The following is a 22379-nucleotide window of genomic DNA, read 5'->3' as shown; positions in this document are numbered from 1 at the left end:
GTCGTTCTCTAGATCTCATCTCATGTTGAACAGAAATCAAGTCTTCGGTAGGCTCACTATTGTTACATTTTGATGTAAAGTAGCAGTCAAATTTATCTTAATCGGGAAGCTTAACTGCTTAAGCAATGCTAACAAAACTGCCAAAAAGAAGATGCCAAATGTATGACAATTTACCTTTGAGTATCATAGTATTTCTTCTCAAAACTTCGAAACTGAAAGAGTGAAAGTCTTTTACCCCATTGAAGGAACTATATACAATCAATGAGCAAACAGTTTCTTTGATTAATGCAAATCAATGCTAACAATTTATTCCTAATCCGCATGAACACACCGCCATGAGAGATCGAAATTTTTCCCACTAGATATTTCTTAAATCTTATCCATAATTCCATATCCAACAAAAATATTGCCGGTGGGTCCGCTTCTCATATTCAGACATACAGCACTTCATTTTTGCAGTTGAAAACACCAAAAAAAAAATCCGTCGCTCTCTACGAACTCAAAATTTTCTCTCAAACAAATTTCTACGAAGCTACTTGGTAATTATCACCTCTCCTCCTCTTCTGGTCTTGCTAAAATTTCTACATACATGTGTATAAAAATGCATTTTTGTATTCATTTTATTCATTTTTTTTTTTTGAATTTTGATTTAGGTTTGTATGTCGAGCGCATCGGAGTTATTTTATAGCAGGAGGTCTCGTTTAGGACGTGAAGAATCTGAATTAGGATTTGGTTCTTCTTTATCTTCTCCTCTTGATAGAAATTATCACTTGAATCATGGCCGTCGGAGATATCATTATCGTCAACAACAACAGCGTCGTGATACCACCGAACATTGTGAGCGACGATCTCCACACTTGAGGCAGCATCTCTGCGATCGTGTAAGAAAATTTACTTTTCTTGTTACCTATTGAATAAGACTTTCTTAAATGATTTTTTTTTCATTATTTGAAACCCTACTTTAGAATTCGAACTTAAAATTGAATGTGTGGTGAAGGATTTTTTTCATAAAAAATGGATAGTCTTTTTTATGTGTACAGCGATAGAAGACACGGTAAAGTGTATCGAATTCTATGCAGGATTGTGAAAAAATTCTGATTATAACAATAGAATGCATGTTGTGACTTGAGGATAGTTGACAGTTAGTGTTATTGAAAAATATAATTCACATGAACTTCTAGCATGTCTGATGTTTCTCACATGAACTTCAAAATTTTGTTCCATCCTAAGTTTAATGAGCGAGAATTTAGGACTGTTGTGTTTTTGTTTATTTTTCTTTCGATTTCACGGGGCTACTGCATATCATTGTTATCTATGGATGAATCCAAAGTTACCAAGGCTCTTGCAAAATTTTCCTGTTGAATTTTCATTTGCCGCCAAAACTAATATTTACCAATTGGTGTTAACTTTCTTTCTGATTTTACTTGGAACCAATTACTCATAATCCTTGGGACATTTGGCACCACCCTTCGCTCATTGGTGATGGCATCACTGATGCTTCGCTAGATGGATCCCTGTGACTGTATTTTGTTGGTAGTTGTTAATCCTCATCTTCAATCATCCTCATTGGTGATGGCATCACTGATGCTTCACTAGATGGATCCCTGTGACTGTATTTTGTTGGTAGTTGTAAATTTTCACCTTCAATCATCATAGTCTGAGCTTTAATTGTTTCAGGAACATGATTCAGTTCGAACTGAAAATGCTACCAGTCAACCAGGTACAAGAAACAGTAGGAGCATCGAAGTTTTGCATAATAGACCCAATCGGCTGACTTCTCCTCACAGTGATCGATTACCTGGAGCAGTACTACTAGCCAGGGAAAGGCTTGTTGAGAGACTTAGAGGTGTATCCATCGCAGCGAACAGGTTGGTTTCTCATTTAACTGTTTATCCTGTGTTACAATGACACGCGCACAAAAAGAAGTTGCCTTGTCAATACGTATCGACACGGATATGCATATTAATACTGCAGATGCGGCTCTAGACTTGGTAGCTTAATTTTAGGAACAAAATGTTAATTCTAAATATTAGGAAACTTAGATAGCTTAATTTTAGGAACTAAATATTAGTTCTACATCTTTCTACCGATCTTCCTCTAAGACTTTCTCCATTCTTTTTCTCTCAAAACCATTCTTATCCAACTTTTTCTCTTCATATAGATATATATGCATGCTTTTTTGTGAAGTTCACTACCTTATATGTTTATCGTAAGCTACTTATTAATATAGTGTATACCGTGTCCCCGTATTCTTATTTTTTAAGTTGTCGCGTCGAAGTAGCATATTGGACACAAGACACTGACTCCGTGTCCGTGTCGTTGTATACAGTGTTTATCGTATACATGAACCTGGAGCAATGTTCTTACGGTTGAACTTGCACACTAGTGCTACATATGCATATAGTAATGACAGCTGTTTGTTCCAAAACGAAGTGACATCTCTCAATCTGCTAAATGTCAAGAGTCAACTGTCTTGGGATTTCATGCTTTTGAAATGTCCAGTTAAGTGCTCTAGTTTTGGTATCCCCGGAAGTGCCTAAAACTCTGTCAGCTTCATTCTTTCTTCAGACATTTTAGGTCATTTCCGCTCCTGTTATATATATGCCTTTAGGAACTAGTAAATGACATTTTGAAGTAAAAAGACTGTCGTGAGTGATGTTGATGATGTGTATATACCTGGCATTAGCAACTTTTAGGACCTTCCTAAGTTGGCAAAACCTTAATAGGGGTCTCCTGGAAGAAAACTGCAATCTGGTTGGGCAATCTAAAGCATTGCCCCTGTTTTTTTTTCTTTCTTGAGCAATCTAAAGCATTGCCCCTGTTCTTTTTTTTTTTTTTGATTGGTAAAGATTTCGTGCATCAGTTAAGAATTGGTGCTGAAGAGTTCAAACTCAGGTCACTGGTATCATCACCCAATGACTTCACCACTGTACCATAGTGACATCGGCCATTGCCCCTTTTCAATACTTCATATTAGGATGCCGGTATCACTGTAGTACAGTGGTAAAGTCATTGGGTGATGATACCAGTGACCTGAGTTTGAAACTTGCCAGCATCAAATTCTTTACCGATCGGGAAAAAAAGAAAACATTGCAATAGGATATTGATAAAATTATGGTGATCTTTGTCTGCGTCCAATGTTGAAGTTTTTTCTTGGTGGTAGCTTGCCTGCGTTTTTATCCGGCAACAGTTGTACATTCGTATTCATTAAAAGCTGTTTCTGATATATGGTGGTGCAGTAGGTATCTCCAATTATCAAATGTGACGTACACAGAATTTATCATTTGATCACTAGCCAAACTGTAACCCTGTTGATGTGAAGTTCATAATTTTCTTTTAAATCAATGGTTTGTTGGTTCGAGATGCCTTTTTACGTCTGTATTCAATCCAGATGATTATGTATCCTTTCGGAAATTTACAGACATTTTCTCCTTGTATGCTAGACAAAATAACAGGCTTTCATCTCGGATTTCTTTGGATGAGTCCTCCTACCCTGATGACTTAAGGCGCACTGATGCAGCGGATTGGGATACTGAAACATCAAGGGAGCGGTTAGCTGAAGTCAGTAACCTGTTTCCCGACTCATCTACCCGATCATCATCAGTACAAGTTTCAAAATCAAAGAGGGCGACAGGACTCAGCTCAGAAGAGGTGGATAGTCTACCACAAGAATTTTTCAGCACCGAAGTAGAATCTGAAGTTATTTCAGAAGCGGCAGATTGTAGTATATGTCTTGAGAAGTTTGGGGAGGGTGACAAGTTAATTTGCCTGCCCTGTAGGCATCGCTTCCACTTGGCATGCTTAGATCCCTGGGTTCGGAAATGTGGAGACTGCCCATATTGCCGAACACCTATAGGTCATCATCATAAACCAATAAATTAAGTACCATCCAGTTCTTTCTGAAATGTTGTAGTACTACATTTAACTAATTTCTTCCCCCTTGGACAGTTTGGTAGTTGTGAGAGATCAACTTATTTAACCGTTGTTTGTGTGATGTGTATAATAAGAAGCTGGCCTGGCACTCGACTGATTATCCTTTTTTGGTTCAGCTTTGAGTAGAGTTGTCCTGGAAAATTCTCTCTGGTAGGGTTGAGGAGTCTAATGGTAAGAGTTACGTGATTGTGAAGGCATCTCTCATGGACCTATCATATTCAATTGTTATCAGGCCACAAGCAATAACCCGTGAAACTGGTACACGAGCGTATGTATCCAATGTTTTTTTTGATAGACTTCTTTATCAATCTGTGATTCTCCACCACTCTCTCTGAAATTAAATTCAATGCAGCATGTTTCAGGGTCCATATTTGTACATAATGCACTTGTGGTGTGGCTCCAGTCATTCTCTCTTCCTTTATATGGTGTAAATGTAATCATCATTATGGAGAAGTCTCTGTTCAGTTAGAATAACAAATTGGATTAAATCTGTTCGAAGTAAATAGCAATCTTTAATTCTGAGTGATGGAGATGGTGGTTGGTTGGGATGAATGTCATTGCAATGAATGGTTCAGCGATGAATTTGGACTGCGAACAACAGTTGGTAGGTACAATGACCATCTGGTTACACATTCACCACTAAAAAAACATAACACAGGACATTACACAGTAGACTGATTTACCCGATGGTTAATGACCGACCATAGTTTAACATGACAATTCATTTTTCCGTTAATCTCCAAACAACTTCTCGTTGGAATAACAGAACTGATTTCTTTCATTGATTTATCTACCCACTGGTCTTCTTTAACTTTTTTCCCCGAATGTTTTGCTTGTTCATTCATAGTATTCCAAATTAAAGAAAAAAGTCTAATATCAAGGACTAAACACTGTTTAATGAACAGGAAAGTGTCTTGAAAAGTAGCAAATGCGCTTTCATCAGCTGTGCATGGAAAAAAGAAAACTGAATAGTATAACAAGAGCAAAATTTGTCTCCAAATTCATTCCTCAGATTTCAGTTCTGGTTTTGCTTCTGAGAAAAGCAAGCAGCCTATGAAAAAGGATACTGTTCCTTGTTTTTAACCACACACACTAGTACTAAACTGGCGACTAGCCGGCTTTGGCTATAACCGCACAAAATTAGGGTCCTTAATATTTCTACGTACCATGAAAAAACACCAAGATTCTATGATTCAAACCTCATTAATGGTACGGAACCCCATTTTAGACGAACAATAAAATCTTGAAACTTATATAAAAATAAAGCCGTAAGAGCAGTCAAAAAGTCAAAACTTCCTAAATTGCTAGAAGATGAGAAAAGCAGGACCCACTCTGTGCATACGTGGCGCCATATTAGTTTAACACGTCATCAACAGTACGTACCCAACAGAAAAATTAGTTACTATAAACTTTGAAATTGAATTCCACTCATTTCACAAGCCGTCCATGAACAGTTATAACACCACCAAAATCCTTCATTCACAACAAGTTCTTCTTCAAATGTTTGCTTTCTATAACTCAAAAAATTCAACTCTAAAAATCTATCACCACTATAAATCTCAAGCACCATCTATATCTCAACAAAGGGTCAGTGTCTGTTTTTCTCTCTTTTGCTTTTCGTTTCATATTCTTAGAAGAACCTTTTCAAGGGTTTGAAATATCAATCTCACAACACCAATAAGAGCATCCCACTATCATTAGCACTACTAGCTCTCATTCCCACTCAAACACACAAGATTTTTTAAATTCTTTTGCTCAAAAAGATTCAAACTTTTTCTTGGTTTCTGATAGAGAGTTGTCACACTTGGTCAGGTAAAGGCCGGCTAATCAACCTTCTAATTCTGCTTCTTCTCAAAAATCCTAACAGAAAATGGAATCATCATTTGGTCGACTAGCCTGCAATTTGTAACCTTTACTTTATAATTTAAAAACAACCTTTACCTTTACTTTAATACCATTTTAAATTCTCATATTTGTCTGATTCTCTTTCTATAAATCTACCTCTCTCATTTCTTCATTTTCTGCACGAATTCAGAAATTCCAAATTTAAGAGCATCTGCATTCATGACAAGATTCAATGGTGGGGGTAATGATGATGATCATAGAAAACTAATGGAAGATTACAATTCAGAGAAAGAAGACGAAGAAGCTCTGTCACTCTGTGATCTTCCAATCAAACAAGACGTTAATCAACAGAGTACCATCAATAACAACAGCAACATCATCAAAGCTTCAGAAAGTGAAGAGTTTGAATTTGGATCGTGGGTTGGTTCAGTTTTAACAGAATCAGAAATATGTGTAGCTGATGATGTTTTCTTTCAAGGTCAGATACTTCCATTGAGACGGCATTCTGTAAGTTCAGAAAATGGGTTTTCATTAAAAAGACAAAACAGTAATCCTAGTAATATAACTATGAACCCAAGTAGATCTTCGTCATTGGATCGTTCTTCATCTGGTGTTTATACTACTAGTAGTAGAAGTAGCAGCAGTAAAAGTCACAATTCTATTTCTTCCGCCAGTACAAGTACTACAACTACTACAACATCTGGTCATTATAAGCCATTGAAGAACATATTTCATAGTCATCCAAGTCCAAAACCCCAGATATGGAATTCTATCAATAATTCTCAATCGGTAAGAAGAAATGTTATTAGTGGAAGAACTGGGAAACAATCAACAACTTGGGGTCTGTTTAGAGTGGGTTTAGTCAAAACACCTCAAATTGAGTTGCAGGATCTTAGACTTAGAAATTATAAGAGTTTTAATGGCAGTTGTAGCAGTAGTGGTAGTAGTAATAAAAGTAGCAGTATTAAGAACATTAGCAAGGGTACTACTGGAAATGATAATGGGGAGAAGAAGAAGATGCAAAGGTTTTATCTTGGGTTTGAGAGTTGTAAGTGTTCAACTGATGCAGTTGAGAACACTGTTTCTTCTAAAACTGTTGTAATTAAAAGTAGCAGCAGGAAAAAGATGAGTAATGGAAGTGAATTAATGAAAGAAGAAGTTGTTGTGAAGAAAGAAGAAGAAGATGATGATCACATTGATGATGAAAAAGAGATGATAAAGAAAGACAAGGAACAAGGGAAGAAACAAAAAGAGTTGATGAATCATTTAAGGACATTTGAATGGTTGAAACAACTCTCAGTTGCAGATGTTCCAGACTAGCTAGGTTTTTAGTTTTCTTAGTACTTTTTTCAGGCACGCCTGCATTAGTCTCTCATCTGTCTAACTGTCTATGCGATCAATGTAATGTTGTTTTTTTTCAAATAGTTTTTGTTAATGAGAAGAAAACAAAATTGTGGGTTTGGTTTTTAATTTGTTGCCAACGAAATTAACAATTAAGCATATGAGATGAAGCATTCCGATTTTAATCCGAGACATGAATTATATTGATCAGGATAAATATAATTACTGATGTTTCCGATTCTGGCATTGCACTAACTTTGATTGATGATTCAGGAAACTATAAGGAGGCCTGGGGAGAATCATCGGGCTGGAATTCCAGAGAATTGCTTGAACTAAACGGTGCAGAGGCGGCTTTCCAGTGGGCAACGGAATTGAGTGGACACAACATTGAATTCATGTGTGATTCGGAACTCTGGTCCTGCTGCTGTTAATTGGAATGTACGCCAAAGCAAAAAAAGAGAGATTCAAGAACAACAACATTTTTGGAAACTCAACCGCTAAGCTTTTTAATTTCAAAGCAATATCATTTATATTAGTGAGCAGACTTCAAAACGCTCTAACTGCAAATATTTCAGTTTTATGTAACAAATCTATTATTCTAAGTAGCTGGAAAAATGATAGTTTAGTCCAACTGATTAGTCATCTCAACATGAGAGAAGACATAATCTCTGAATTGTATAAGCCTTACACTTTTGGCTAGATATATTTTCTTCTCTTTTTTCGTATAAAAAAAAAATTATATTGATCAACGGTATTCACAGTCTAAATCAATTTACGTCTCAAAAATAAAATACAGTGATCAATGATATTTACATTCTAGATCAGCATGTAGGTAAAAGTCTCGGATATTTTTCCTCCTTGCTTCAAGCTACTCCAAAGCTAACTTTCAAAATCTCGTATATTGCCTCTTGGTGTCAAACTAGTCCAAAACTAATGTCCAAAATTTGAAGGCAAACTAACCTATCCATTAAATTCTTGCTTTTGTTTGTATATTTGATGATGGAATTAAAAGTAATGCCACTAATTTGACTTATTTGTAGATTTTAGATTACGGATGATAATGATATAGATTGATAGTGGAGTAATGACATAATCCTCCTCATGCACTATGATTACATATGAGCTAGAGAGAAAGAAAGAAAAAAAGAGCCAAAGTGGTGTGTTAGTGGTGAAGTTCATGATTAAAGTGGGGAGCTAAAAACAGCAGGCCAGGCCTGGTGTTTTGTATTGGTATAGCTGAATGAGATATGAGTGAATGAGCCAATGAGGTACATCCCAAAAGTGAGGAGAGAGATTGAACAAGGAGTGAGTCAGTGACAATGAGTGATAGCCTGCCTCATAGACACCAAATTGGAATACCCAAATATATGTTGGAGTTTGGAGGGGTTTTTCACAGAGGTTTCCCTTTTTTTTGGAAGAAATTATTTTGAAGCTACAAGCATGGATCACCACTGAGTCCTGTGGGTTAGATTGAGTTGAAAAGTGTTGTAGTTCAAAAAAAAAAAAAAAGTGTGGCCTATTTGTTAACGCTAGTTCTTTCTTGTAGCATTTGTTCGCAATTGAACTAGCAGCGAGATTGAAACGGTGAATGGTGCAGCGTTCAAAAAGTGATCTTTACGCTGAATGGTTCAGCGGTGGGATATTAATTTTCTGATCTAACAGCTGAGATTTAAAACGCTGGACAATGATCCCAGATGACGTGGATTGCTAATCTAGCTGCTAGATTAGCACCCATAGGACTTAACCTTATACATAGTTTACTACATAGCTTGCCAGTGTGAGAGTTTGGGCAAAATGGTAGTGCTAAAGCCAAATTCTAGGTGGCTTTGGCTTTAAGCTTCAGCCATTCTAGATGCACTTAGCAGGGTGGCGGGAGGTGGGGTTAGTTTAAACCTAGGGTGGCTAGTAAATTTGCAAAATAACTCAGCTGATTGTGATAGATAACTACTATACTATGGTATAGAGTCGTCGATAAAAAAGATGAGTCCTTTTCATATAATTCGTGACATGGATGGCCAACATTTTATTGGATTCTCCTTTTAGTCATGCGCCCCTAATAGTTAAAACTTAAAAGGAGAGAAGCCTCATTAGATGCCTGCCTTCAATCATCATGGAATTCACTTGACATGCTACATTTATAATTATAGTACTACTAGTACCCACAACAATATAGTATAATAATAGATTTCAATAATGTATTTTTCTTTTGCGGACTATGCTGATAAGCATGAGTAAACATAGTTCACGTTACTATAGCTCATGTTACGCGTAGAGAAAGATTATGGCATGTTGAAGATAGTCTCGCGCCACATTGTGCCGACAACTAAACATCTTGCGCTAATAGGCTTGGCGCAATCCTACCTTTGTAAGCCGATTTTCAAATATCTTTGGAGTTGTTATCTGGAAGTGAGCTCATTGTTTCAAATCAACTGTTTTCGGGGATCAAATACTATATCAAATAGGCATGGGGTACTATCGGAGTTAAGTTCTAGCCTAGCTACGGTGTCGTGTTAAGCTTAAAATGCGATTGTCCAGTTATGGTTTCGAAAAATATGGCCAGCATCATAGATGCTCTGTCTATTTTGGAGAACAAAAAAATGGCAAAACTGTACTTTTAGCCTAATTTCATTCAAAGGTTGGCTTCATTCGAAAATATTTTTCCATCAAAAGGATCCTTATGCCGTGAAATTAATTTTCAGATATCATCCAACCAGAATCTTGCATGTATTTGATTGGACGAAACTTAGAGATTTTGTTAGTCAATGGGCTTTTAGATTGGCAGAAGCCTCCTGGCTTGTGCTGATGCTCATGTAGTTAGTCCCGACTCCTGGCTCCTGCAAGTCATTTGTGTGGGCTTGCCTACTCTAGAGGAGAGAAAGAATCAAGGAAATGATAAGAAACTTGTTCTGAGGCATACTCAATTTTTTTTGAGGCATACTCGTTCATTACACCATCTAGGATGGGTTTATAAGGGGTGTCTAAAGGTAGTTCAATTACCTATATATCCTTAAACAATTTAAATTACTAGAACGCCCTTATCCTCAAAAACCTAAAATCAAAATAAACTTTAAACTTAAACATCTTGGACTCCAATTCAATCAAGAAATTGATCAAGTAAAGCAAACACGAATCAAAATGAGCGATATTGAAGTGCGAAATCCAAACCTCAATTGCTCTTAGATGTATTTTAGAATGTATGTGTAACAAACCCATCTTGTTTTTGATTGATTTTATTTTGTTTGATCGATAAAATATGATTTCAAAGATGAAATTAGGGTTTTCAGAAGATCAGTTCGGCTGATCTTGGAGTATCAATTTTGAGCCGAACCTAGTGTATGATTTAGAGAAACACTATGTTCGGCTCACGCGACTTTGCTAAATTTTGTTCGAATCAGCCGAACCTAAATTTATCAGTTTCAGAGTGAAGTTCGGCTGACAACTTTTCAGCCGAACCTCAATTTTTTATAAATATACCTAGGTTCGGCTGATAACTTGTCAGCCGAACCTAGGTATATTTTCAAAAAACGGAGGTTCAGCTGAAAAGTTATCAGCCGAACTGTTCATCTGGTCAGTAGATCTGGGTTTTAAAAATTCATTTTTTTGAAAGATTCAACTTATAAAAAGAAATTAAACCTCGTATAGAAGTCTACCTCTGATTTGAATCACCCATTTTGGTCACTTCTAATCACTAAAATCTCAAAATTCAAAACCCAAGTTTTTTTCACTTCTTCTTTCTTCCTCTCAAAAATCCCAACTCTCTCACATAAATTTGATTTATCTACTAATTCACCACTAATAATTTTATTTTTAATCAATCCTTAAAATTCCTAGCTAATCAAATCTAATCATAATTATTAACACTAATTATGTAAGGGTAGTTATGCCATTATCAAAAAGGGTGGATAAGGGGTGATGTTGTTTTTTATTTAGTGATCCTATTTTGGCATTATATAGTATGCCTCAAAAAAATTCAGTATGCCTCAAAACAGGTTTCATTTATACGAAAGTTATCAAACTAGTGTGCTAACATGGGCTGGTGTAGTCTTAATTTTGTGGTTCATGGGTTTTAATAAAAAAAGAAATAAAAGAAGAACGATTTTTTGGGGACCATGGTTTTTTTGGGGGACCATGGTTTTATTTTGGGTAAGGGCATTAGAAGTAATTTTAGGTCACCTCATATCTAGTTATTTATTTAATACCTAATCTACCCTCTTAATTAATTTTAAGTTATGATTAGTAAATAATTTAGTTAAAAACAATTAGTGAGATTAAATTAAAAGATGGGTTTATTATTAGTTGAGTAGAATTATTGAAAGAGTAGAGTTAGAGAAGATGAAGGAGAAAAACATGGAAAATAAAAAATAAATTCAATTCACTAAGTTTGAGTATTCAAATGATGAAAACTCATCTGATTCTTCATCTCCATCCTCTCCTAGAATATTTGTTAATCTTCAAAATGATCCGGATTTGAATTGGATTTTGAACAGTTCGGTTACTTTATATGAAGAACAAGTAACCGAACTCATCTGAAGTTCTAGTTCGGTTGCCCCGTGAGATGAACAAGTAACCGAACTCATCTGAAAGTGTAGTTCGGTTACTTCTTCCAAACACGCAGGTTACCGAACTCTCAAATAATAGAATTTCTAGGAGTTACAGCGTTATGTTCGGTTGGTTCTCAACTAACCGAACTTTGGTGTAACCGAACTTTACGTAATATAAGAGTATATAAGTTTACAAAGTTCGGTTCTTTCGCAAACTTGAACCTAACAGCTAACCAACCGAAATCTGAGTTCGGTTTCTACGATAAAATTGTGAAGTTACCGAACTTAACAAACAAAAAAAATGTGAAGTTACAGCGTCTATTGGCTAAGTTCGGTTACTTTGTAGTTTTAAAAGCTTTTGCGAACAAACCGAACTCTATTGGATAAGTTCGGTTATTTTGGAACTCAACATAGTGGCCACAACAACAAAGTTCGGTTAGACTGGATTTGTTTTTTTTCGGTTCTAAGGGTGGAGTTCAGTTACTTTGTAGTTTTAAAACTTTTTGCGAAACAACCGAACAGAGAGTTCAGTGACTTAGTTTTAAATCCAATAGAACCGAACTATCCTTCGTGTTCTTCATTTTCAAGAAGTTCGGTTAGTAAACTATGGTTTTTTGGAAAATCTTCCTAACCGAACATGGCTCTGTAACTCCTATTAAAACCCTATTTTGATGATTTCTATTTTATTGAAGCAATCAAAATCAAATTAAAGTGAAGGGTTTGTTGGAAAATACCTCCGGAATGGTCCCATGGCAGAATCATGTTGCGGCTGGCGTCTTTTATACTCGATAAAATTATTATGTAACCGAACTTAATTGTGATTGCATTGATGTTGTTACGTTTCTTAAATAGGCGGTGGCGGTGGTGGTAATCGGTGGTTGGTGGTGGTGATAATCGGAGGTGGTGGTGGGAAGAGGTGGTGGCTATATATATAGGTGGTTATTAGGTTGGTTTTATATTAGGTTAAGGGTAGGTTAGTCATTTCAACATTTTAGGACACCCCTTATCACTATACGGAAGGTGGCCTAATAAAACCATGGTCCCCTCAAAAAAACCATGGTCCCTAAAAAATCGTTCTAAAAGAACCATCATTTGGGGCATGCATGAAAATTCGGGGGCCTCTTGAATAAGGCAAAAACGTGGTTGGAAATAGTGTTTCTAGGGTATCCCTTATCCAACCTATTTTCATAAATGCGAAAATACCCTTGAATGATTACTGTTAAATTAATGTTAATTTTATTAATTAGTTGTTAATGATTGTAGTTAGGTTAGTGTTAATTTAGGGTAATAATTTTCTTTTTAAATAGAGTTAGTGAGTTATTTTAAAAGAAGAAGAAGAAGAAGAAGAAGAAGAAAAAGAGGAGGAGGAGTAGAGAAAAAAACTTTTTTTTTTTTGAGATATTTGTGATTGTTGATAGATGTGTGATCCAAATTCGAGTGAGGAAGGTGAATCTTCATCACGTAAACCTAAGAAAATACATATCAATTACGATGGAGATCCGGAGATGGCTTATTTGTTGGATTTTGAAAATGATTTTACCCAAACTCAAGTTTTTTCTCAATCTCAAGATGATGACTTTTTGGAGCCAAATCCCGAAGATGAGTACATGGATGAGGAACCCAATGCTAATAATACACAGATATGGTTGTAGACGTTGTTTAATGTCCGTTTTGTAGCTTGATTTCACCAAAAGTTTTGATTATTGTATGTAGTTCGGCGCAACAGAGTTAGGTTCGGAAGATACTATGTATGCCGAACCTTGATAAATAAGAACAGTTTGGTTTGTGCGATTGAAATATCTATAAGCCGAACTATCATTCAATTATTTTTGCGCCAAATAATTTCCACGGTTCGGCTTGAAAAGGACGTGCTAATATAAGCCGAACCATATACAAAGAAACGTATGAGGTACAGTGTAATGTTCGGCTCACACGTCATCCAGGAAAACATATATTTTTTGTTTTCATAAATTTCAAGTCTGATGGTTCGGCTTATAGTATTAGTTCCCAATAAGTCGAATCCATATATGACAAGTAGTGCGGCTTTAAAAGTCAAACACGAATGAGCCGAACTCAGGAGCTCGGCTTTCAAATTGTATTGCGTATGAGCCGAGCCTAACCCAAAACCTATGTGATATTGTTGTACATTGTTCCTGAAATGAAAACTATGGCGGATCAGCCACCGCATGTTGATGTCATTCATGAAGATACTAAATCTCACTTCCAAACTGACTTGGTAGGTAATCTAATTTATGTTTTTATTAATTTTCAAGTATGTTGTATTCAAAATCATTAATAAAAATTACCTTTTGTACTTGTGGATATGTGGACGTGGAAAACTCGAGATGAAGTTGTTCAATGGGTTGAGGAACATGGTTTAAAAATCAATTGCATCCTAGTTAAAGGTAGACAAAGCCGAAAGGAGCGGGTTAAGATGGTTTGTGAGAGAGGCGGGAAGAAAGTAAGCAAGAAGAAAAAAGGTGAGGTGTATATTGGGAAAACCGGGAAAAAAATATAAGACTAAAACAAGGAAGATAAATTGTCCCTTCAAGATCGTCTTCAATTGGAACATAAATTAAAGAGTTTTCGCAATGAATAAAAATATGGATTTCCGTCATAACCACCCACGTCCAAAGGATCTTCATGGACATTATAGAGTCGGAAGACTCAAAGCTCATGAATATGCGGAGGTAGATAAAATGACACGAGCACGTATGCCACCCTCTAAATTCTTAGCAAGTTGAAGGCGGATGATAAGAATAACAAGACTACGTTGCAACAAGTCTATAACGCGAGAAGTACTTTGAGAAGAAAGGATTTACAAGGTAGGTTGGTGATGCAACAATTATTGTGGTTGGCGAAAAGAAGAACTATGCTTGCCAAAAGAAATTGGATGAATTCGGCCATGTGACGCACCTTTTTATTGCCCATCCGGAATGCGTAAAGTTGGCGTTATGCTTCCCACAAGTTCTCATATTGGATTGCACTTACAAGACTAATAAGTATGAGATGCCCTTGATGAACGTGGTTGGTCATACGTCAACCAACTCACCTTTCACCGTTACTTTTTGTTTTTTGAATGATGAGTTGAAAGAAAGCTTTATTTTTTACACCCAACAAGGTATAAAAGAACCTGAAAAGGGGCCACAAAAAGGTAGGCCACCCTCGAAAGAAACCCGAAAAATACAAAGATCAAAAGCGTATGCTCTTTCCAAAACAAGGGGTCCTACCACAAGGGATCCATCCGGGGTCGAGTACCATCATGCAAAGTACGAAGAAGAGAACAAGGCAATAGAGAAGTTAGACAAGATGGATGAAGTGAAACTATCAAAGAAACGTGGTCGACTGAGCAAGGGTAAAGGTGAAACAAGTAACAAAGAAGTTAAGAATAGTGGTCCTCTATGTCCTCCCCCATTGCAAGGAGACGTCAAGTTTAAGGGTAAGATGTTTCCATATCAACAAATTGAAACAACAAAGATTACTCCGGTGCCCAAGCAAAAGGAGAAGAAAACCATATATGCGGATGGTAAAATGAAAGGTCCTAAAAGAGATAGTTTGAGAAAGTATTTGCGACCTACTAATATGATTTACAAAAACTACTTGCTCAACCTACCCGAAGCCATTCACGAGTATCATATCTATGGACGACGTCGAATGGGATGGCAATTGTGGTTTCCATGTCACCACGGAACAACTAGGACCTTTTAAAGATGGAAACCATCCGGTTGAGCAAGAGAACGGAGTGAATTATATAAGGCAAAGACTGTTACAAACACTACGCCGAAACAAGGACTTCTACAAGTCAATGATGAGAGGTGGCGGAGACCATAGGGTCTTACAAGAGTTCATTAGTTTTGAACGGAGTTTACATGGGGATATCGTCATCACAAATGACCATTGGATGCAAATGCCGATATGTTGGTTTTTAATTGCGGAGACCTTCAATTGCGTTGTTCGTTCTTTTACGAGGGATGGAAGTTGTTTCACCTACGCGCCGCCAGCAAAACCTTGTCATGAGGATGACAAAAATAGAAGACTTGTTATTGCATTTATTCAAGGCTGCCATTATATCGGTCTCAAGCTTAGACCTGGTTGCCCAATACTTCCATTATGTCCTTTAGCCTTTTGGCCTCTTCTTCAAGAAAATTACTCGATGGATTGGTATGCAAATTACGCTACGGAGAAGGAGCTTTGGAGAAGTTTGCATCCACCGCTTCAATGCGGACTAATAAGTCTAACGGATGATGCGGATGAAGATGATGAAGAAGATGTTTTTGAAGATGATGAAGAAGATGTTATAAGGTTGGGATCACCCTAATACTTAATCTAATACATTGGGTGGATATATATTTTTTTTTTTGCATTTTGTTTTCATTGGATGCCTAGGATGATATGAGATTATGAATGCTATATAATGTATCCTAACGCGCATCTTATGAATTGAATATATTTTGTGGTTTTTTAAATTGTTTGTTGGTACAAAGATTTAAAGAAAGTGAACTACGAGTGTATGGTTCGGCTAACCCGTAAAAAGATAACCCAGCCGACCCTGCCAAGTTTAAACATAATATTTCCCAAGTGTCATGGTTCGGCTTAAAGATGATGATAGTTGTGCGCCGAACTGGCATGATACACATTTTCGCAACATACAGAGTAATGTTCGGCTTATTAGAGAATATAACTAATAAGCCGATCCTGAATTGGTTTCCCAAGAGTTTTGGTTCGGCTTAAAAATGATGATCGTTGTGCGCCGAACTAGCAGGATGCACATTTTCGCAACATACAGAGTAATGTTTGGCTGATTTTTAATATTCTCTAGTAAGCCGATCATGAGTAGATTTTAGAATTATGCAGGTGTATTTCTGCTAATAGTCGAACCGTAAACTGAGATTAAATTACCTAGTTCGTTTGAAATCATAAAATCACCATTACAAAATCACTAACCATTACAAAGTAACAATTACAAGATTCTAATAACCGAAACGAGTTATGAGAAACTTCTTAAGGATATTGTAGTGAGCTTGATATTTTAAATTTTTTCCTTTCCATTTTCGCCATTCCTCTAGAGCTCGAACAACAATCTCGTCATTTGTTTCATCTTTAAGCCGATATCGATTGACAATCTGAACTATAGCTATGAAGTCTCCAACTTTCTTTTTAATTGTTTCGATTCGACAAAACAATGATGCCCTATCCCGGTTGTTAGGATTACCTGTTTCGTTGGTAAAGGCTTCATGAATTCTGACCAAGTTGTACATACTCATTAGACCCTTTACTCGTCGCTCGACACCCTTCTCCGGATAGTACGTTACGTAATGTTTGCAAATAGACAAATCTTCTTCTAGAGTATACTTAGGACTAGAGGTTGTCATTTTGTGCTTTGTTATTGAGATACCATATGTGGGTATATATATGTTTGATGGATTGTGCTATTTGTAACGGCTATTTTTTCAAATATTGTTTAAATCTATAAGGTTCGGCTTATATGGCGTTTTTAATTACAAGCCGAACCTGACTAATTGTACCAACCCCAACGACTAGTTTTTTTGATTTTGAAAACATTACAAGGTTCGGCAGACACACATTTTCGTTTCAAAGCCGAACCTGTAAATATTTCGACCATCTAGTGTATCTCGGCGCAAAGGTCTCTTATAAATCTCGGAATTCTTCTCTTCAGCCATATGTAACATATTCCGAGCTTGTATCTTCTTCCTCCATGGTGTATAGCCCAAAGGCTTTGAACTCTAGCTTCCTAAATAAAAAGGAATTAGAAGTTAGTTTTATAACAAAAAAAAAAAAAAACTAAACTACTCTATAATGCAACATTAAGCTTTTGGATTACTCACTTTTCTTCATTAGCTTCGTTGGGATGATATTGATTAACCCATCCTAATACTCTGATGTAATCTTTCATCGTATAACGGATTTGTCGGAATCTTTCAGCTAATTCAGAACACGTACGATGTTTAGGATTTCCATCTAACTGAAAATGGAAATATTTTACTTTTTTTCAAAACAACGAATGATGCACATCAGGATGTTCACCATAAATACGATAAGTCCGAACGAAAGCTCTAACAAGCAACTTATCATCTTCTACGGTGAATGGCTCCATGAATTAGTATAGAAGGTAACAATGAGTTAAGCAGACACAATGCTATGAATAGAATACTATATACAGAAAAATCCACAACGGATCTATTTTTTGGAAAAAAAAACAAAAAATAGCCGTTGTATTTTGCCGAACTTGTTGAAATATGGGTTCGGCTGATTCGAGTGTAGCCTCATGAGCCGAACAAGAGTGGAAGACCTTTAAGCCCTGTTTGGGATTGCTTTTTTTTTCAACCAAAAGCACTTTGTAACAAACTTTTAACAAATTTTTACCAAAATTATGTTTGGTAAATTTTTTTCAAAGTGCTTTTGGAGAGAAGCACTTTCATTTTAGGCATGCTTTTAAAAGCTACTCAACACTAGCTTTTAAAAGCTGGACCCACGTAATTCAATTTAATTGATTCTCTATTTTAACCTTGTTATCACTTATATTAGAATTTAATTTTATTTAAAACTAATTTTTAAAATATGTCTATTTTCGTCATTAACTACATCACCAGCACTTTAAAATGACAGTTTACCAAACAAAATTTACAGTTTGTTAATTGCACAATACTTTTTAAATTATAGTTTACCAAACGTCATGTCAATTTATTTCCACAGCAACGCACAACACAACATAACAGAAAAACACTTTTCTAAAACTCACAGCAATACCAAACTAGCCTTTAAAATTAGTTAAAGGCAACAGGTTCGGCTACTACGAAAGTAATAGTTTGAGCCGAACTAAATTCCTTTATGTTGTTTCAAAGACCAGCAAACATTCGAACCAAACATATAAAACCATTCTAAGATAGATTAAAACATACGATTCAAGGTACTTAACCAAACAAGTGTATTTAACAAAACATAACAAACTAAGTGTACTTCACGACTCATAACAAAGAAAGTGTACTTAACAAAGAAATCCAGACATTCAAGGCAGTTTACACTTCCAAACTTATAGTTCACTGACCACGACCTTTTTTCCCTTTAGGACGTACATTCTCGTCGTCTTCACCAGTTGGCCCGCCCCTAGCAGCTCGACTTGAGCCTTCACCTTCTTGTCGCGGCCTCTTGCTCGTCGGCCTTTTTTCTGATCTATTCGATCATTTTCCTTTATTTATGACTGCATCCCACTGGTTGTACCAATCTTGTTGCTCCTCCACTGTCATCTTAGTTTTGCAAGAAAGTCTTTTCTTCAAATTTCTCAACAACTCCTTACCCGCCGCAACCTAGTTCCATTTAAAGGTCGAAGAACTTCAATATTTAAAGTTCGGCACATTCGATATTTATCAAAATGAGACGAACAATGTTCCGAACAGTGTACGATGGATTATTGAAGTTCGGAAGATTATCATAAAAAATTTTGTAAGCCGAACATGTAGGTTCGGCTGATTCGATATTCAAAACACAACATGTTTTTCAGCCAAACTGTTCTTCGTCTGAAGAAAAAAATTAAGTTCAGCTGCTAAATTTGAGCCGAACACTACTCTGGAACTACCAAAACCTAGAGGAATCTTCGATTATATGTCATAAATCAACGAAATAAGAAAAACCAAGCAATGGGTTTGTGGGAAATACCTTTCTATGTGCAATTTTATAGAATCAGGGTTTATTTCTCGCACTCCAACACCAATCAGTCCACTATCCTCTTCATCTCCATCTTTTCCGAAAACCCTAGATTGAGATGCTACAGAAGCAACACCAGGATTCGACATCGTATTTCTAGGGCATCCCTTAACACGAGGTGCCATATATGTGTTTAGGCGAAACTTAACGCACAACACAACATAACAGAAAAGTACTTTTCTAAAACTCACAACAATACCAAACTAGCCTTTAAAATTAGTTAAAGGCAACAGGTTCGGCTACTACGAAAGTAATAGTTTGATCCGAACTAAATTCCTTTATGTTGTTTGAAAGACCAGCAAACATTCGAACCAAACATATAAAACCATTCTAAGATAGATTAAAACATACGATTCAAGGTACTTAACCAAACAAGTGTATTTAACAAAACATAACAAACTAAGTGTACTTCACGACTCATAACAAAGAAAGTGTACTTAACAAAGAAATCCAGACATTCAAGGCAGTTTACACTTCCAAACTTATAGTTCACTGACCACGATCTCTTTTCCCTTTAGGACGTACATTCTCGTCGTCTTCACCAGTTGGCCCGCCCCTAGCATCTCGACTTGAGCCTTCACCTTCTTGTCGCAGCCTCTTGCTCGTCGGCCTTTTTTCTGATCTATTCGGTCATTTTCCTTTATTTATGACTGCATCCCACTGGTTGTACCAATCTTGTTGCTCCTCCACTGTCATCTTAGTTTTGCAAGAAAGTATTTTCTTCAAATTTCTCAACAACTCCTTACCCGCTGCAACCTAGTTCCATTAAAGTTCGGCACATTCGATATTTATCAAAATGAGACGAACAATGTGCCGAACAGTGTACGATGGATTATTGAAGTTCAAAAGATTATCATAAAAATATTTATAAGCCGAACATGTAGGTTCGGCTGATTCGATATTCAAAATACAACATGTTTTTCAGCCAAACTGTTCTTCGTCTGAAGAAAAAAATTTAAGTTCGGCTGCTAAATTTGAGCCGAACACTACTCTGGAGCTACCAAAACCTAGAGGAATCTTCGATTACATGTCATAAATCAACGAAATAAGAAAAACCAAGCAATGGGTTTGTGGGAAATACCTTTCTATGTGCAATTTTATAGAATCATGGTCTATTTCTCGCTCTCCAACACCAATTAATCCACTATCCTCTTCATCTCCATCTTTTCCAAAAACCCTAGATTGAGATGCTACAAAAGCAACCCCAGGATTCGGCATCGTATTTCTAGAGCATCCCTTAACACGAGGTTCCATATATGTGTTTAGGCGAAACTTAACGCACATCACAACATAACATAAAAGCACTTTTCTAAAACTCACAGCAATACCAAACTAGCCTTTAAAATTAGTTAAAGGCAACAGGTTTGGCTACTACGAAAGTAATAGTTTGATCCGAACTAAATTCCTTTATGTTGTTTCAAAGACCAGCAAACATTCGAACCAAACATATAAAACCATTCTAAGATAGATTAAAACATACGATTCAAGGTACTTAACCAAACAAGTGTATTTAACAAAACATAACAAACTAAGTGTACTTCACGACTCATAACAAAGAAAGTGTACTTCACAAACAAATCCAGACATTCAAGGCAGTTTACACTTCCAAACTTATAGTTCACTGACCACGGCCTCTTTTCCCATTAGGACGTACATTCTCGTCGTCTTCACCAGTTGGCCCGCCCCTAGCAGCTCGACTTGAGCCTTCACCTTCTTGTCGCGGCCTCTTGCTCATCAGCCTTTTTTCTGATCTATTTGGTCATTTTCCTTTATTTATGACTGCATCCCAATGGTTGTACCAATCTTGTTGCTCCTCCACTGTCATCTTAGTTTTGCAAGAAAGTATTTTCTTCAAATTTCTCAACAACTCCTTACCCGCCGCAACCTAGTTCCATTTAAAGGTCGAAGAACTTTAATATTTAAAGTTCGGCACATTCGATTTTATCAAAATGAGCCGAACAATGTGCCGAACAGTGTACGATGGATTATTGAAGTTCGGAAGATTATCATAAAAATATTTATAAGCCGAACATGTAGGTTCGGCTGATTCGATATTCAAAACACAACATGTTTTTCAGCCAAACTGTTCTTCGTCTGAAGAATAAAAATTAAGTTTGGCTGCTAAATTTGAGCCGAACACTACTCTGGAACTACCAAAACCTAGAGGAATCTTTGATTACATGTCATAAATCAATGAAATAAGAAAAACCAAGCAATGGGTTTGTGGGAAATATCTTTCTATGTGCAATTTTATAGAACCAGGGTCTATTTCTCGCTCTCCAACACCAATCAATCCACTATCCTCTTCATCTCCATCTTTTCCAAAAACCCTAGATTGAGATGCTACAGAAGCAACACCAGGATTCGGCATCGTATTTCTAGGGCATCCCTTAACACGAGGTGTCATATATGTGTTTAGGCGAAACTTAAAACTGAAAAAAACCAGAAATTTTCTTCTCGGTTTGGGTTCTTCTGTTTTGAAGAAGAAAAAGAAGAAGAAAGAAGGGGGGAGTTAAGTTTAAGTTTAAATTTATTTATTTATTAATTAAGTAACGGTTAATTAGTGGATGGGTGTGAATTAGTGGAGTAATTAATGGATAACGGTTAATTAGTGGGAGGAGTAATTAATTAGTGGATGGTTAATTTGTGGGAGAGTTCTAGGATTGGAATTTAATTTAGTGGAAGGGTAGTAATGTAATTTAAACTATGCAAGGATATTATAGTAACTTAAGGATCTTTAGGATAACCCTTATAATCTTGCATTGGATGGCACAATAAGTCTATATGCCCCAAAATTTCTATATATATGCCCCAAATGAGGGTTCAAATAAAAAGGAATTATAAAAGATCTCCTATCAACAATGATTTTTATAGAAAAGTCTTGGCTATAATTTTGTTCACATATGGGAATTTATATTCTTTTCGAACATTTTCGGACAACATGTTTGTTTCCTCCCTTCCCTTGTTTGGATATTTTTTTGCCATTTCACTTGTTTC

The 22379-nt window shown here is 36.3% G+C and overlaps 2 protein-coding genes across 2 annotated transcripts; both read left to right on the top strand.

Moving 5' to 3' along the window:
* Positions 1-245: 245 nt before the first annotated feature.
* On the top strand, positions 246-4314 carry LOC113293626 (probable E3 ubiquitin-protein ligase RHY1A). Its single transcript, XM_026542206.1, has 4 exons — positions 246-539; positions 654-881; positions 1678-1868; positions 3444-4314. The coding sequence occupies exons 2-4, from the start codon at positions 660-662 to the stop codon at positions 3880-3882; spliced, it is 852 nt and encodes a 283-aa protein (XP_026397991.1). The 5' UTR covers positions 246-539; positions 654-659; the 3' UTR covers positions 3883-4314.
* Positions 4315-4529: 215 nt separating this feature from the next.
* Positions 4530-7317, top strand: LOC113293608 (probable membrane-associated kinase regulator 1). Its single transcript, XM_026542197.1, has 2 exons — positions 4530-4537; positions 5969-7317. Exon 2 carries the CDS (start codon positions 5998-6000, stop codon positions 7096-7098), a length of 1101 nt encoding a protein of 366 aa, XP_026397982.1. The 5' UTR covers positions 4530-4537; positions 5969-5997; the 3' UTR covers positions 7099-7317.
* Positions 7318-22379: the final 15062 nt, after the last annotated feature.

The sequence above is a fragment of the Papaver somniferum genome, chromosome 1 (genome assembly GCF_003573695.1).
Source record: "Papaver somniferum cultivar HN1 chromosome 1, ASM357369v1, whole genome shotgun sequence".
Lineage (NCBI taxonomy): Eukaryota > Viridiplantae > Streptophyta > Magnoliopsida > Ranunculales > Papaveraceae > Papaver > Papaver somniferum.
Note: the sequence above shows the minus strand (reverse complement) of the source record. Positions and strands in the feature narration are given on the sequence as shown.

Coding starts and splice junctions, on each gene's coding strand:
- LOC113293608 (XM_026542197.1), top strand. CDS start 5,998: ATGACAAGATTCAATGGTGGGGGTAATGATGATGATCATAGAAAACTA.
- LOC113293626 (XM_026542206.1), top strand. CDS start 660: ATGTCGAGCGCATCGGAGTTATTTTATAGCAGGAGGTCTCGTTTAGGA. Junction 882..1,677: donor GGCAGCATCTCTGCGATCGT/GTAAGAAAATTT, acceptor TAATTGTTTCAG/GAACATGATTCAGTTCGAAC. Junction 1,869..3,443: donor GTATCCATCGCAGCGAACAG/GTTGGTTTCTCA, acceptor CTTGTATGCTAG/ACAAAATAACAGGCTTTCAT.